The following is a 15,714-nucleotide window of genomic DNA, read 5'->3' as shown; positions in this document are numbered from 1 at the left end:
TGTAACTAATTTACAGATATTTGTATAATATACAGGAACCAACATAAAAACCAGGATAATGTAGATTCTTTGCCACTTAAAGACCTTGTTTAAATTGGCATGTTCGTATGAATTTATTTTCAATTTCTGTAAGAAATTCAATATTAAGATATTTACCTTTTGTTTTATGGTTTTATGTTGATAGCTAATTTTTTTATTTTAGTAGCAGTCAATTGATATAACCATTCACGAAGATAGTTTGTGAAATTATCGAATAACGAAATACCTATCGATCACGCAAGCAATCGATATTTTCGCAACACCAGCGCCAGTTGAAGCGCCACCTGTTGGCCTTCGTATTTTCTAGTATTTTCATCGGCGACTTGCTATTCCGATACTTCACCGACGATATGTAAACACAATTGCCATCTCTACCAGCACCGAGCCGAAATAAAATAAGTGCAACGCGCAGCGTCTAATTGAAACCAAATTGATCGATTTGGCCGCGGCCCAAACTGGACATTCGCAATTTGGGCGGTCAGCCGCCCCCGTCCCGTCCCGCCCCCCCGCGCGTTTCCCCCGCTGCCGACGGACAGCACGTCGGTGTGACGCACATCGGTGTGTGCGCGTGTGTGTGTGGAGCGCCTTGTTATTGTTGTTGTAGCGCTTGCTACGTTCGCCGTTCGCAGTGCGCTGGTGTGCGTGCGCTTGTGTGAGTGTGTGCGCAGAGAGGTATCGTTGGAATTAACAAAAAAAAAAGAAGGAAAAAGCAACAAGATTGGGGCACAAAAAACACACAACTCAAAAGCCGAGAAACAAAGCCTACCTTCAACACCACCCATCAGCAAGATTCGCCTTTTTGGCCAGGTTTTTTTGGCCACAAGTGTTGACACAACTGTTGCATGCCAAGCGGACTCGGCCAATAATCCCTGTCCCCTTGTTTACCCAACAAACATCCTGCATCCTGGTCAACCTGCTCATCCTGGTGATCGTGATCGGTGGGAATTGCACTTGCACAGGAAGGTAGAGTAGCCGAGTAGCATTTTCCGGGAATTGATAGCACACCTGTCTGCCGTATAGGAAACGCACCTGGGAACGCCCGGGTGCTCGGCTGCGTCCGCATGTGGCGTTGGCGGCACTCCACCAAAAGAAGCCAGCGCCAAGTGCCCAATCCCCATTCCCATACCCATCCACGTCCCTATCCGCATTCGAATCGCATTCAGTGGCAGCAGTTAGCCAGAAATCCAACCAAACGCTCGTGACCTCATCGCCAGAACAGCAAACAGCTAGCGCTTGACGCGTGCCTTCTCATTACCATTAGCATTCCCAGCATAGACAGACGGCCAACTCCTGGCAGGTAAATATATATATATATCTATATAAGAGTGATCAAAAGAAAATTCTGTTTAATTGTTCGCTTTCAGTTGCAGCACCGGAGCAGCAGTTAACCACCAGGAAGCAGTAGCTGGAGCAGCAGTATCAGCTTGTTATCTTGCATTTGCATGCCAGCTGGACGAGAACCTGTGACCAAGCAGCGCAGCATGGATGTGGAACGACGGCGCCGGTGAGTGCTCGAGATGGCGGCCCAAAAGCGACTGCTCCACTCAATTAATTGTCACCTGAATGGCAGCCCCAGTAGCAGTAGCAGCAGCAGCAGCAATAGTAGAAGTAGAAGTAGAGGTAGAAGTAGAAGTGGCAGTAGCCATCGCACAGATACGTGCGGTTTTTACAGACAGATTTGTGATTTGTTCAACTGGCCAAGCAGCCAAGCAGCCAAACAGCCAGCTAACCAGCCAGTTAGCACAATTCAGCGCAAGCCAAACGGACCTGGCCAAAACAAATCAAAAAGTAATACACCGCTGGCAAACACCTTCCATATCTCATGTTCAAAGCGACAGCGCGGCAATCAAATTGACAAGCGAGTGAACAAAACGGGGGGCGACTTTATAATAAATTTGCCATTTTCGCATTAAAATTTGTAACCAAACCAAAAGCCAAAACGAATAGCGAACTGAAACGAACGCACAGTGGCCGATGCCGCCGTTTGTCAGTTGCAGGCGTCGCGTTGCATCGGCTGCATCGTTTTGGGCCAAAAAGGTTGTCAGCATCCACCCCCCTCAGTCGGATTGTTAGCATCCCGCCGGTTTCTCCCATTGGACAGTAGACGGTATAGGGCATGTGGACATGGCTAATGCCCGCCGCCCTCCATTCGTGCGAGCCGGAACGGTACGTTGCTCTCCACGCTTCTAGCTCCCAGCTCCCAGCTACCATCTACCAGCTTCATCCAGCTCATAGCTGACAGCTCTCAGCTCTCCCAGTTGTCCTGGTTCGCTTGCAGCATTCCAAATTCCGAAAATTCAACCATTCAGCCCAGCCATTTCGCAGCGTCGACTATGCATATAAATTCTTAAATTTTATTACCCATCCACTCGGTATCTGTTGTAAGCAGTCATAAGCGCAAACGTAAAGGTATTTGCGTACTAACAACGGCCAATTGCGAATTGCCAATTGCAATGCGCATTTGCTCATAAAAGCCAAACAGTTCCTTTGTGTTGCCTGGGCAAAAAAAAAAAAAAAAGAAAAATAATTTATTAGAATTAATAAGGTGTGAAGAGATTCTGCAACGCAGATGCAGATGATCTACCTCTGTGTGTGGAGTCGAATGTGAAGCGTTCAATTTGTAAACTGGATGAAAAAAGAGGCAGATCGAATTTGGCGACGTTGTATAAATTAAGTTGAAAATTATATTGTCTATAGGTGACGATAATGTTGTCGTCGTCGTCGTTGGTTATTATGTATTATTATTGCTATTGCTTTTGCTTTTGTTGTTGTTGTCAATAATGTTGTTCATAATTATGTTGTTGTTGCCATTGCCGCTTTAGCCAAATCGAAATCAACAGCGGCAACGAAAATTCATCGCAGCATTTTTGAAAATTCCACTTTCCCAAGTTGTTTGCTTTTGCGCTTGCCGTGTGTGCGGTGTGTGCCGCGTGTGTGTGTGTGGTGTGTGTGTGATGTGTGTGCTGCTATTACCCGCTGCTTGAACGTTTTGTTTTTGGCTTTTCTGTCATGCCGTAAGTGGCGATGATGAAATCACAACAATTCAAACACCTTTTAGTATCAATTTTTAGCGCCGACTGTCATCGCAGTTTGCCTGCGCCTCTGAGCCTGAGCCAGAGTCTAGCTGGCTTCGAGATTCGATTCCCAATCGCTGACAGACTGGCTCCTCCTCCTCCTTCGACATCTCGGGTGTTTTGTTTTGTTATTTTGCAAATATTTGCCTTTCTGCCAGCTAATTGCATATAAATCTCTTGGTTACTGTGGGCCAACCCACATGGGCAGGGAGCGAGCTTTTAGCCGGAAAATTCGCCGAAAATACCTTTAAATTCGCAATTATCCAACCACCAACCGCCAAGCCCCATTTAATTGTTCTGTTCTGTTCTTTGCCGAATAAGTAGTTTAATTTGCCGAGAAATTCCACTTCGAAGAGCGCTTTTCCCATGGTCTAGTAATCTCGTATGCAAATACCTATTTCTTGTAATTAATTTCCCAAGTGTAGTGCTTCAGTTCATGTTCTATATTTGCATTCGCATGATTTTATTTTCGATGATTAATCTATTTCCCAAGTAGCCGCAGCCTTCACTGCAATGAACTTTACCTTTTTGTTTACAATTAAAGTAAATAAGCAATTTTCATATGTTATCTTCTTGATATTAATTATACAGAGAGAAGCACTTGATGAATCACAACACAAGGTTTTTTTTTTTTTGAGCATTACACACAGTTACTGATAAAATAAATTAGCGTACTATGTATTTTACTATACTATAGTTACGCGAATTTCTCATTCATGAAAATGCATAAATTGAATGCTCTGTTGATAAATATGTATGCATAACTGAAAGTTATTGTGACGGAATTAAATGTATTTCAATTCGTTGATAGTACCTCCGTTTAAGTTATAGATTTTCCATTTAACCCATTTAATATTCCACGAAACCTTTATAAATTGGCTTTTTATATCAGTTCTAACGCACCGCAAGATAATTATCAGCTTGATTTCGCCTTGTCCACTTGGCCTTTCATATCTGTGTGCACAAGTCTAGTTTCCAAGGGGTGTCCATCCGGAGGTAGCTGCTAGATGGTTGCATTCGGAGGGGGGAGGAGAGAAGCCCCATGGTGCTCATCATCGTGGCAGCTCCAACTGCTCAAGTGAGCCCTATCAACTGCAAGTTGCTGTCAGTGGCCTGCACATGGCTTGCATTCCTTGCATTGCATATTCCATTTTATCAGAGTCAACAGAGCGTTGGGTGATAAAGTCCAGTCCTCCTCCTCCTTCTCCCCTTGCTACTACTCCTACTCCGCCTGTACTTTGGAGTCGCCGTACATCCGAGTAGGCAGCTCTCCACTTTGCCAGGTTATCAATGGAGGCTAGTGTTTCCATTGCGATAACGCCTTCATCTGTATCCGGCCATGTGCCGCCCATTTGTCTGCCGCTGAAATCACCCGATTGGGACAAATCTCCGGGGCATTCGGTGTCCGCTCCTCCACTGACTCACACCGCCACTTCAATTGCAAGATCTGAAACCCTGTCTCTGTTTGCTGTTTACACTGACACTTGCGGTCAATGTGATAGCACATACATTCAATAAATAGTTCAGAAAAAAGAAAAACACTTCTGCTAGAATTTGCATAATGCAGAGGAAATTCTGAAAAATTAAATGGTTCAACTCCCTGCCATAATAATGAGACCGGCACATATTTATGTTTATATCCAATTCATGGCCACTTAAATTCCTTGAATCGGGAATAATAACAAATCTTAAATTTAGAAACGATGTGCAATCCTATTAATGCCATTACTTGGACCGCAGCTGTAGTCTTGGGGATGGGGTGTACCCGGAAAGTGCTGTTTACACGTCCATGAGTAATCTGCGCACTTTCCCCTCATAGTTCTTGCTCGTTTTTCAGTTTCGTTTCGTTTCGTTTCGTATCATTTTATTTGATTTGTTTTCATTTTTTTTTGTTTGTTTATGCGAGCGATTTGCATGACGACCAACGGAAGAACAGTTGAACCATCAAACACTCACACAATGCAAACAGATGATTAATCCGCATATTGGAACACCTCTAATTTCCTATTTCTCCTCCTTGATTTCCCTTTTCACAGGGCGAATACGCTCGAGCGCGAGATGCGCGATCCGACGAGCATCTGCAATGTGGACTGCCTGCTGGACACGGTGTCGGCGTTGGTCAGCGATTGTGACCACGATTCCCTGAGGCGGCTTAAGAACATCGAGCAGTATGCGGCCAAGTGTGAGTGGTTGCCATCCATGGCTTTCATCGATATTTGAATCGTATTCTTGCTTTGCAGACAAACCATTGGCCATGCAGATCAATCAGCTGCGCATGAACGTCGAGGATTTCCACTTCATCAAACTCATCGGCGCCGGCGCCTTTGGAGAGGTGCAGCTGGTGCGGCACAAGTCCTCCAGCCAGGTGTACGCCATGAAGCGGCTGTCCAAATTCGAGATGATGAAGCGACCGGACTCCGCGTTCTTCTGGGAGGAGCGACACATCATGGCGCACGCCAACTCCGAATGGATCGTCCAGCTGCACTTTGCCTTCCAGGTGAGCTGGCTTCTCACTGTTCTACGTGGTTTAACTTTGATTTGAAAAGGAAACCAATCAACTCATAGATATACATATTATTAAAGATTAGCTTTAAGTTATTCGCTTGTTAGAGGGATAGATACCCATGCTATTTCTGTCAGTCAGTTTGTTTAGCCTGACGGACGTTGCTTTTAACTTTCGAGCAAATCGTAATCACTTTTACCTGGCTACCCAACAATACGCACCTAACTGCCAGACAAAACGAGCCAACAAACCGCGAAATAGCCGAGTAATATCATTGAACGCAAACAATAATCATGCACAATTTGATTAAGAGCCGTGCCCTCTTCGAGATCTTAAAGAAGCCATTGCCGCCAAACTATTTTAATGATGATGGCGACGGCGATAAGGAGAATTCAGAAGGTGATACCAGCAATCCGGCAGGGCATCTAAGTGTCAATGCCAAAGAATTTGTACCGCGCTCCAAGAAGGAAGAGAGTTCCGATGATGATGATGATGATGATGATGAGTTTGCTGTGGATTTGACCGAAATAAAGAAACGGTTCGAGATTCTGGATGCGCAGAAAACGAATGCTGCTGCTGCGGACAAAGTCGATATGGATAAAATTAAGAAAATGTTTGAGGCTCTGGATAAGGATAAGTCGTCGGCTATGGTGGTGCCATGGAAAGGATTTCCCAAGAGATACGAGCGACGTAAGGGAGCTGATTATCTATGTGGTATGCTTTAATTACTTTCTCCTTTTAGCTTCTCTCAGTGCACAGGTGGTGCTGATCGATGATTCGGAGTACGTGCTTGTACCTCGCAGCAAGGGAAAGAAAATGTCACAGCAAGAGAAGCTATTTCTGAAAAATTCAGCCGATTACATGAAAGATGAAGATCAGAAGAATAAGGATCCACATCCTTCCGAAGCCCCACCGCTATGTCCGTACACCCATGAGAAGTCATTGCTTGCCAGGGAGAGGCGTTGCGAGCAGAATAGAAAGGTGGCTCTGGAAGCCTTGAAATTGGTGGAACAAAGACGCATGAGGGCTCCTTTGGTACGCTCTTCGGATCCGGGCAAGGAGAATTTCGGTGAGGCCCAGCCGGTTGTGCATCTGTCTCGATCGCCCATTAGATTTTCAGTGGAGGATCGTATTAAAGTGGATCGTCTGCGAGCCGCCAAGAAGGAGCGCATCGAGTGTGCTCTTTTGGAAATTTCTAAAGAGAAGAAGATGGCGCAATCGATGCACTTGCTGCAGGAGCAGAGAAAGTGTGCAGTCAGCAAACTAAAAGAGCGCGAAAATATCCAGACTGCGGCTTCGGTGGCCACGGTGACCACCAAAAGATTTATACCCACCGCCAAGGAGTGGAACGAGCAACGTCGACTAAAGTTCTTGAAACCGGAAAAGAATGACGTGATCCCGGTGGCTCCTGAGAAACCAGTGGCCACCATGACCGCCAATAGATATATACCCACCAACAAGGAATGGGACGAAAAGCTTCGGGCCAAGCTCAAGGCTAAAACGGAGACCGTAAAGGAAAATATTCCAGCTATAACCAAGTTGCCTTTGAGCGTAAAGAAAAATATTCCAGCTATAACCAAGTTGCCTTTGAAGGAATCCAATGGCGCCTATAACACCACATCGCTGTCTTCGGTGTTTGTGAAGAAGGTTGATCCTGGCATCACGGCCAAACCATCGTGCTCACAGCCAACTAAACAACTCGAGGCGGAGAAACGCAAAGGAAATATCACTTATTTTCAAACGATTATTAATTGGACAAATCGCAAGACTTTTAAAGCTCCGATAATGGCAATCGTTATCAATCAGCAGATGGAGAGTCAGCAAAAAGCAGCTCAACAGGAAGTTTGTCAAATGAAAAAAGCAAGCGTGCAACGTTATAGTATTGAGGAATTGCTGAAGTTGGAACCGCAACCCGAAGATCTTGAAGATCCTAATATCAAGGCGTTGTGTAGTCTTAAAATCTTGCGCAATTGATCTAATGAGCATTCACAACTCTTCACAACTTATTAGACTTTTATTTGTATCGATTTGTATTCGATGTGGTTCAGTTTCTGTTTCTATTTCAATTTTCATTTTCATTTTCATTTTACTTAGAGTTATGTCATTCTAGATAATAAAATAAATTGTTAGCCCAATGGAAATTGGAAATACTATCTTTTCCTTCAAAGAAACCACCGATTTATATATTTTTAAAATATATTATATATAGATATATATATATATATATATATATATATATATATATATATATTTTGTATATTAAGAATAGATGACTGATTAATTCACTTGACTGATCATTAAATCCTTGATTGCAGGATGCCAAATACCTGTACATGGTGATGGACTTCATGCCCGGCGGCGACATCGTCTCGCTAATGGGTGACTACGACATCCCGGAGAAGTGGGCCATCTTCTACACGATGGAGGTGGTACTCGCACTGGACACCATTCACAACATGGGCTTCGTGCATCGGGACGTCAAGCCGGACAACATGCTCCTGGACAGCTACGGCCACCTGAAACTGGCCGACTTTGGCACCTGTATGCGAATGGGCGCCAACGGCCAGGTGGTGTCCAGCAATGCGGTGGGCACGCCGGATTACATCAGCCCGGAGGTGCTGCAGTCGCAGGGCGTGGACAACGAGTATGGACGCGAGTGCGACTGGTGGTCGGTGGGCATCTTCCTCTACGAGATGCTGTTCGGCGAGACACCCTTCTACGCCGACTCGCTGGTGGGCACCTACGGCAAGATCATGGACCACAAGAACTCGCTCAGCTTTCCACCCGAGGTGGAGATTAGCGAGCAGGCCAAGGCCCTGATCCGCGCCTTTCTCACGGACCGAACGCAACGTTTGGGTCGCTACGGCATCGAGGACATCAAGGCGCATCCATTTTTCCGCAATGACACCTGGTCGTTCGACAACATTCGCGAGAGTGTGCCGCCAGTGGTGCCCGAACTCTCCTCCGACGATGATACGCGAAATTTCGAGGATATTGAGCGGGACGAGAAACCGGAGGAAGTGTTTCCCATACCCAAGGGCTTCGATGGCAATCACCTGCCCTTCATCGGCTTCACGTACACGGGCGACTATCAGCTGCTGTCCAGCGACACCGTGGACGCAGAGTCCAAGGAGACCAATGTGGCTAACAGCGGGGCGGCCAGCAATAATCACGGCCACGGCCATGGGCACAATCACCGCCATCGGCCGTCGAACTCCAATGAGCTGAAGCGGCTGGAGGCGCTGCTCGAGCGGGAGCGCGGCCGGTCGGAGGCATTGGAGCAGCAGGACGCTGGCCTGCGGCAGCAGATAGAGCTGATAACAAAGCGCGAGGCGGAGCTGCAGCGGATTGCCACAGAGTACGAGAAGGATCTGGCTTTGCGGCAGCACAACTACAAGGTGGCCATGCAGAAGGTGGAGCAGGAGATTGAGTTGCGCAAGAAGACGGAGGCACTGCTCGTGGAGACGCAGCGCAATCTGGAAAACGAGCAAAAGACGCGAGCCCGCGACCTCAACATCAACGACAAGGTGGTCTCACTGGAAAAGCAGCTGCTTGAGATGGAGCAGAGCTACAAAACCGAAACGGAGCACACTCAAAAGCTGAAGAAGCACAATGCCGAGCTGGACTTTACGGTCAAGTCGCAGGAGGAGAAGGTGCGCGACATGGTTGACATGATTGACACGCTCCAAAAGCATAAGGAGGAGCTGGGCCAGGAGAATGCCGAACTGCAGGCGCTTGTGGTGCAGGAGAAGAATCTGCGATCGCAGCTCAAGGAGATGCACAAGGAGGCCGAGAACAAGATGCAGACGCTAATCAACGACATCGAACGCACTCTGAGTCGCGAACAAAAGGCCCAAGAGGACAACCGGGCGTTGCTGGAGAAGATCAGCGATTTGGAGAAGGCCCATGCCGGTCTCGACTTCGAACTGAAGGCGGCCCAGGGTCGCTACCAGCAGGAGGTCAAGGCCCACCAAGAGACCGAAAAGTCGCGCCTCGTCTCCCGCGAGGAGGCCAATCTGCAGGAGGTAAAGGCACTGCAGTCCAAGCTCAACGAGGAGAAGTCCGCTCGCATCAAGGCCGATCAGCATTCTCAGGAAAAAGAGCGTCAGCTGAGCATGCTGTCCGTTGACTATCGCCAAATTCAGCTACGTCTGCAGAAGCTTGAAGGCGAGTGCCGTCAGGAGTCGGAGAAGGTGGCCGCTCTGCAGTCGCAGCTCGACCAGGAGCACAGCAAGCGCAATGCCTTGCTCTCAGAACTCAGTTTGCACAGCTCTGAGGTGGCCCATCTGCGATCCCGCGAAAACCAGCTGCAAAAGGAGCTGTCTACCCAACGCGAGGCAAAGCGACGCTTCGAGGAGGACCTCACCCAGCTGAAGAGCACGCATCACGAGGCGCTGGCCAATAACCGTGAGCTACAGGCCCAACTCGAGGCGGAGCAGTGTTTCTCGCGGCTGTACAAGACACAGGCCAACGAGAATCGCGAAGAGAGCGCTGAGCGGCTGGCGAAGATCGAGGATCTGGAGGAGGAACGCGTCTCACTGAAGCACCAGGTGCAGGTGGCCGTTGCCCGCGCAGACTCGGAGGCTTTGGCCCGCTCCATTGCCGAAGAGACTGTGGCGGATCTCGAAAAGGAGAAGACTATCAAGGAGCTAGAGCTGAAGGACTTTGTCATGAAGCATCGCAACGAGATCAACGTCAAGGAGGCGGCCTTAGCCACGCTGAAGGAGGCGGAGAACGAACTGCACAAGAAGCTGGGCCAGAAGGCAGCCGAGTACGAGGATCTTGTGCAGCAGCACAAGAAGCAGCAGGAGGAGCTCACGCTGATGAGGAGCAGCAAGGACGAAGAGATCAACAAGCTGCTGGATAAGTGCAAGAACGAAGTCCTTCTCAAACAGGTGGCAGTGAACAAATTGGCTGAGGTGATGAACCGTCGCGACTCGGACTTGCCCAGTAAGTTATATTCGCACACACTGCCTGCTTGGGCTAATCCCTTTACCAAATCTTTTACCGAAATCTCTAAACCGCAGAACAAAAGAACAAGGCGCGCTCCACCGCCGAGCTGCGCAAGAAGGAGAAGGAGATGCGCCGGCTGCAGCAGGAACTGTCGCAGGAACGCGACAAGTTCAATCAGCTGCTGCTCAAGCACCAGGACCTACAGCAGCTGTGCGCCGAGGAGCAGCAGCACAAGCAGAAGATGATCATGGAGATCGACTGCAAGGCCACCGAGATCGAGAATCTGCAGAGCAAGCTCAACGAGACGGCGTCGCTCTCATCGGCGGACAACGATCCCGAGGATAGCCAGGTGAGCATTATTTTTAGCGCCCGGCTGCTGGGACATAGAACACTCACACAGAACTCACACCACACACACGCTCTCCTCCACTCCTCCCGGACCTCTCTAGCACTCCTCTCTGCTCTCCCTCACACAGGACTCGGTCTTCGAGGGCTGGCTGAGTGTGCCCAACAAGCAAAACCGGCGACGTGGCCACGGCTGGAAGCGGCAGTACGTCATTGTGTCGTCGCGCAAGATCATCTTCTACAACTCGGACATTGACAAGCACAACACCACGGATGCCGTGCTCATCCTGGACCTGAGGTGCGTGCTCTAAATATTTAAGAAAATAATATGCATTTCATTGTTGTTTCCTTTAAAATCATGCAGCAAGGTGTACCACGTTCGTAGCGTCACTCAGGGCGATGTCATACGCGCCGATGCCAAAGAGATTCCACGCATCTTCCAGCTGCTGTACGCCGGCGAGGGCGCCTCCCATCGTCCCGATGAGCAGAGCCAGTTGGATGTGAGCGTGCTGCACGGTAATAGCAACGAGGAGCGCCCGGGCACCATTGTCCACAAAGGTAAGCTGACACGTTTACGGTACAATGACGCGCTTCATGTGACTAAACTTATTTGATTTGGATAGGTCACGAGTTCGTTCACATCACCTACCACATGCCCACGGCCTGCGAGGTGTGCCCGAAGCCTTTGTGGCACATGTTCAAGCCGCCGGCGGCTTACGAATGCAAGAGGTCAGTAACACCACACCACACCACTTCTATATCATCTAATTGAATTGCTTCTGTTTGCCAGATGCCGCAACAAGATACACAAGGAGCATGTGGACAAGCACGACCCGCTGGCGCCCTGCAAGCTGAATCACGATCCGCGCAGCGCCCGAGACATGCTGCTGCTGGCCGCCACGCCCGAGGAACAGTCGCAGTGGGTGGCGCGCCTGTTGAAGCGTATCCAAAAGAGTGGATACAAGCCAACCTCGTCCAACAACAACAGCACCGATGGCAGCAAGATATCGCCCAGGTAAACCAGAAACAGAAACAGAACCAGAACCAGAACCAGACCCACACCCAGGCCCAGGACCAAGACCCTTGACGTTGCCGGGGAGTCAGCAGCAGTCAGAGTGTTTCCGAATCCTAAACAAATCCTCCCCTACTAACTGATCTAAATTATGTCAATCCCATGGCTTTTGTGTTTCCCACCGTATCTGTATTGTGTGTCTCTAATCTCGATTGGTATTTCTTTCTCTCTCTCCCTCTCACTGTCGCTGCTAACCACCATTATGACCATCCATATCATCAAACCTCATCACCTCATCACCATTCATTCATCAACCGAACCGAATTGGCAGCCAATCGACGCGCTCCTCCTACAAGCCGTATGCGGTTAATGTTCAACGCTCCGCCACGCTGCCAGCAAATTCGTCGCTGAAATGAACGCCAACCGATCCAATGCGATCCCAGATCCCAGATGCCAGGTGCCAGATGCCAAATCGCAGGCGTGGCAATGCAGCTAGAGCCGGGAGCCGCGACTCTCCAGCCCCAACGAAACTAGCGCTTTGCCAACTGATACTGATATATAGAGAGAAAAAGAAAGAGAGAGAGAGAGCAACTGCAACTGCAACTGCAACTTGAATGGCAACTGCAACTACTATCCTAAATATACGCTCTAAACATACATGCTAAAGTAATCTACAAAAATATTTTTTGAGTAATTTACAAGCTAAACTAAACTACAACTAAACTAAAACTAAAACTAAAACTAAACCTAATACTAAAACTATAACTGTATCTTAAAGAACATGTGTAAAGCCAATGCAACTCGTTTAACGCTTACCTAACATCAAACTGGATGGTGAGAAAACCTATAGCGGAAGTGGCAACGTCAAGCGGGTCAGATAAACCATGGATATTTCGCATCGTTGTACTTTATATACTATATTAATATATATATGAATATAAATACGCATGGTATTGTACGGCTTGCTATTGTATTCTGTCACCGCGCCCTGCACAACGATGAAAGCTGTACTTAGTTAAGTGAATCAATCCATGTCGCAGAAAGGGAGATAAAGTTCGAAGAAATTGTTTTCTCCATCATCTCCCTTCTCTTTACATATTGATGCCTTGTAAGAACTCCATTTTTTTATACATATACATATATACATATACCTGTTGTTGTTGAGTAGCGAATCCGATTGGCCAAACGTTGTTCGTAGTTGTAAACTGAAACCGAGCTATACAATACATTCGTAGAGACATAGAGAGCATATCCTGTAAGCCACATGCCACATGCCAGCTAACACAACAAACGAACCGAGCAACCAAGAAACCAGAACTAAGTTAAAGCCACTTTACAAAGCCTTAGCTTGTATTCCATTTAATGAGCACTCTTTTTTTTTTTTAAATAAATAATGTAGATTTACGTGTACCAGATGGAACTAATCGCGCGATATCGATTGAAGCGAGTACCAATCAGTTACTTAAATAGAAAACGCGAAAGCAACTAAATATACTGTCCTGTTTCAGTTTCCAGTTCCGATCTAAATTGGTCTACAGTTTTTAAACATTTTGCCTTTGAGGCAAATGGAAAGTAAAACTCAGAAATGTTATGCAATGTTATGTTACCGATAGGAAGCGGAAATGGAAACGAAACGGAATCGAGGGTTTCTAGCCATGGACAGAGCGAAACATGAATCGAAAGTAAACTAATCTAAACTAAATTAAAGTACAGTACAGTAGAGTACAGTAAAGTAAAGTGAAGTACACCTAACTATACAAAACGAAAGAAGCGGCACAGAGTTGTGTGCAAAAAAGGCTACGTCTAAGTATTAAATATCCAATATGTTCTAGTTGTAAGCTAAGCAAATTATTTATTTATATCATTGTTCGATGGCGCCATCTAGCGTTCGACAACAGAAACGGCAGCAGCTTAGCACTCTACAATTTGTATGATTTGTATTCCATTAATGTTGATTTTACTTATGATTTCGAACCCGTTTTGAGTTTTGTAATTTGAGTAGTAGCAGTAGTAGTAGTAGTTTGTTTTACAGAGTACAGAGTGTACAGAGTGAGAGGCGCGCCAGCGGATTGCATTTAAAAGTAACGATAATAGCGATATTTCGGAATTTGATGGGCCTTCATTGTGAACATCGGTAGTCGGTTATTGTTCATCGCTCTAATCGTCTATCGATCGCCGTAAAGTTCGAACTTTGATATGGAAATCGAAGCGCTGCTTTCATTTTTACTTTGTATTTTATTTGCACTATTATTATGATGATGATCATTCGTATTACGTTTATGTTTAATTGTACTCTCTAGTTTAACCACGTTTGTAATTGCATTTGTCCTCGAACCTTCGAAATCGACTGGCATCCAAATGGAATTGCAAGCGTCAAGGAAATAAAACTATAATGTGTATAAAATCAGTATTCATTTGTTTTCTGTTCATCTATGTTGTGTTTTTCTTTTTTATTATGGTTTGGTTTGGTTATCCCCACATAAGTATGTATATACTACCCTTCTATCCCTATATTATAGATCTTCTGGAGCAGCATATAAGATCCAACGATGAGACTGTTCTACTGCCTTAGAGCGTACGCGATAATCCACAGGAATCGGAAGCAATTAATGAAAATAGAATCATTTGTATGTTGTATGTACCTTTAACTAGAGCTAAGCCCAAAACGAAAAGTCTGATCAAATGCAAACTAAAGTTATTCGGTTCATGAAAACTTGCATAAAACTGCCTTTATTTTTTTTGGGTTCGTATCTGTATCTGTATCTGTATCCGTAGCTGAATCTTGAATCTCCATGTGGCGGCATTAATCTGGCCCCTAAATACGTGATGGGCATGGAAATATGCCGGAATCATTGGGTCCATTAGCTCCATTTGCATGGTTATTTGCATTTGGATTGGATCTTAATGGAACTGGGATGGAAATGGCGGCCATTGTCCCATTGCGTATATATATATTTTTTTTCTTTTTTATCAATATTTTTTGTTAACAAGTTTCTGGTTTATGCTCTGCAGCATTGCGTTGTATCTGGCATATCGGCCATCAATGTATGTTTAACTCGCTCATATGTTATAACATTTATTTTGCCATTTTGGCTGACATTTTGTAGTTCAAGGTGAGTTGGCCAGACGGCTTCAGCGCTTAATTAGTATGTCCCAGCGAGCCAAGTGCCGCCAAAAAATCAACACCTGGCCGCAGAACATCTGCAAGAGTTCAAATCGCTTTGATCGTTAGCTGATTGGATGGATGGATGGATAGATGGATGGATGGATGGTTAGTTGAATGGTTGGGTGTGGAAGATTAATTAGCGCCCATCAGCTTTGTCACCCGTTAAACATATGCAGCCATCACCCTTCAGACACCGCCCATGTCCGTGCCCCCTGCCCCCTTGCCCCTCCCCGCATCACCCCCCCGATCAATCAGTTCAAGGCCGCGACGAACCCACTAAATATGCATAAATATTTCTGGCTTTATCAGCTTTTACGGCATTTTAATTTGGTGCCATTCCATACCTTGAATTGGTTCAGGGCCCCCAGACTTGCAGATGGATTTCGGTCGGATGCGGTGGCCATTGAATTGAGATTCTCAGATTGAAAGCTATGTATAACCATTAAAATGCTATCTTATCTTGCCTTTTAAGTTACTAGGCTTTTTCCAAGATGTTATTGGGATTTCGGAGTTCCAAACTAACTCATTTCGTTTTCTAGGGTATTTGCATTTCGTCGATAACTGACTGGTCTGCTCACTTACTTGATTTTTTGATTTTTTGATTTTTTTGATTTTTGTGTGT

General features: G+C 46.3%; 2 protein-coding genes across 6 annotated transcripts; both read left to right on the top strand.

Annotated features, from left to right (window-relative positions):
* The first annotated feature begins 387 nt into the window (after positions 1-387).
* LOC6524991 (rho-associated protein kinase 1) lies at positions 388-14,643 on the top strand. Of its 5 annotated transcripts, XM_002100795.4 has the most exons (12): positions 389-1,002; positions 1,060-1,336; positions 1,404-1,543; positions 5,150-5,295; positions 5,354-5,610; positions 7,932-10,566; positions 10,644-10,918; positions 11,019-11,212; positions 11,279-11,472; positions 11,538-11,643; positions 11,705-11,929; positions 12,258-14,336. In XM_002100795.4, the coding sequence occupies exons 3-12, from the start codon at positions 1,482-1,484 to the stop codon at positions 12,340-12,342; spliced, it is 4,179 nt and encodes a 1,392-aa protein (XP_002100831.2). In that variant the 5' UTR covers positions 389-1,002; positions 1,060-1,336; positions 1,404-1,481; the 3' UTR covers positions 12,343-14,336. The 5 variants fall into 5 exon arrangements, with proteins under 5 accessions (XP_015046033.1, XP_002100831.2, XP_015046032.1 ...); XM_015190547.3 differs by lacking the exon at positions 12,258-14,336 and adding an exon at positions 14,446-14,643 and having other exon boundaries at positions 388-1,336; XM_015190546.3 differs by having other exon boundaries at positions 389-1,336; positions 11,046-11,212.
* On the top strand, positions 5,642-7,679 carry LOC26535700. The gene is made up of 2 exons (XM_015190549.2): positions 5,642-6,306; positions 6,359-7,679. The coding sequence occupies exons 1-2, from the start codon at positions 5,910-5,912 to the stop codon at positions 7,588-7,590; spliced, it is 1,629 nt and encodes a 542-aa protein (XP_015046035.1). The 5' UTR covers positions 5,642-5,909; the 3' UTR covers positions 7,591-7,679.
* Positions 14,644-15,714: the final 1,071 nt, after the last annotated feature.

The sequence above is a fragment of the Drosophila yakuba genome, chromosome X, assembly GCF_016746365.2.
Source record: "Drosophila yakuba strain Tai18E2 chromosome X, Prin_Dyak_Tai18E2_2.1, whole genome shotgun sequence".
Classification (NCBI taxonomy): domain Eukaryota; kingdom Metazoa; phylum Arthropoda; class Insecta; order Diptera; family Drosophilidae; genus Drosophila; species Drosophila yakuba.
The sequence above is the reverse complement of the archived record's forward strand: the minus strand, read 5'-3'. Positions and strand labels throughout refer to the sequence as shown.

Bases quoted from the DNA above. Each gene is read 5' to 3' on its own strand.
- LOC6524991 (XM_002100795.4), top strand. From the start codon at position 1,482: ATGCCAGCTGGACGAGAACCTGTGACCAAGCAGCGCAGCATGGATGTG. The intron at 5,296-5,353 runs GTGAGTGGTTGC...CTTGCTTTGCAG, and splicing joins CGAGCAGTATGCGGCCAAGT to ACAAACCATTGGCCATGCAG. The intron at 5,611-7,931 runs GTGAGCTGGCTT...CCTTGATTGCAG, and splicing joins AGCTGCACTTTGCCTTCCAG to GATGCCAAATACCTGTACAT.
- LOC26535700 (XM_015190549.2), top strand. From the start codon at position 5,910: ATGCACAATTTGATTAAGAGCCGTGCCCTCTTCGAGATCTTAAAGAAG. The intron at 6,307-6,358 runs GTAAGGGAGCTG...TTCTCCTTTTAG, and splicing joins TCCCAAGAGATACGAGCGAC to CTTCTCTCAGTGCACAGGTG.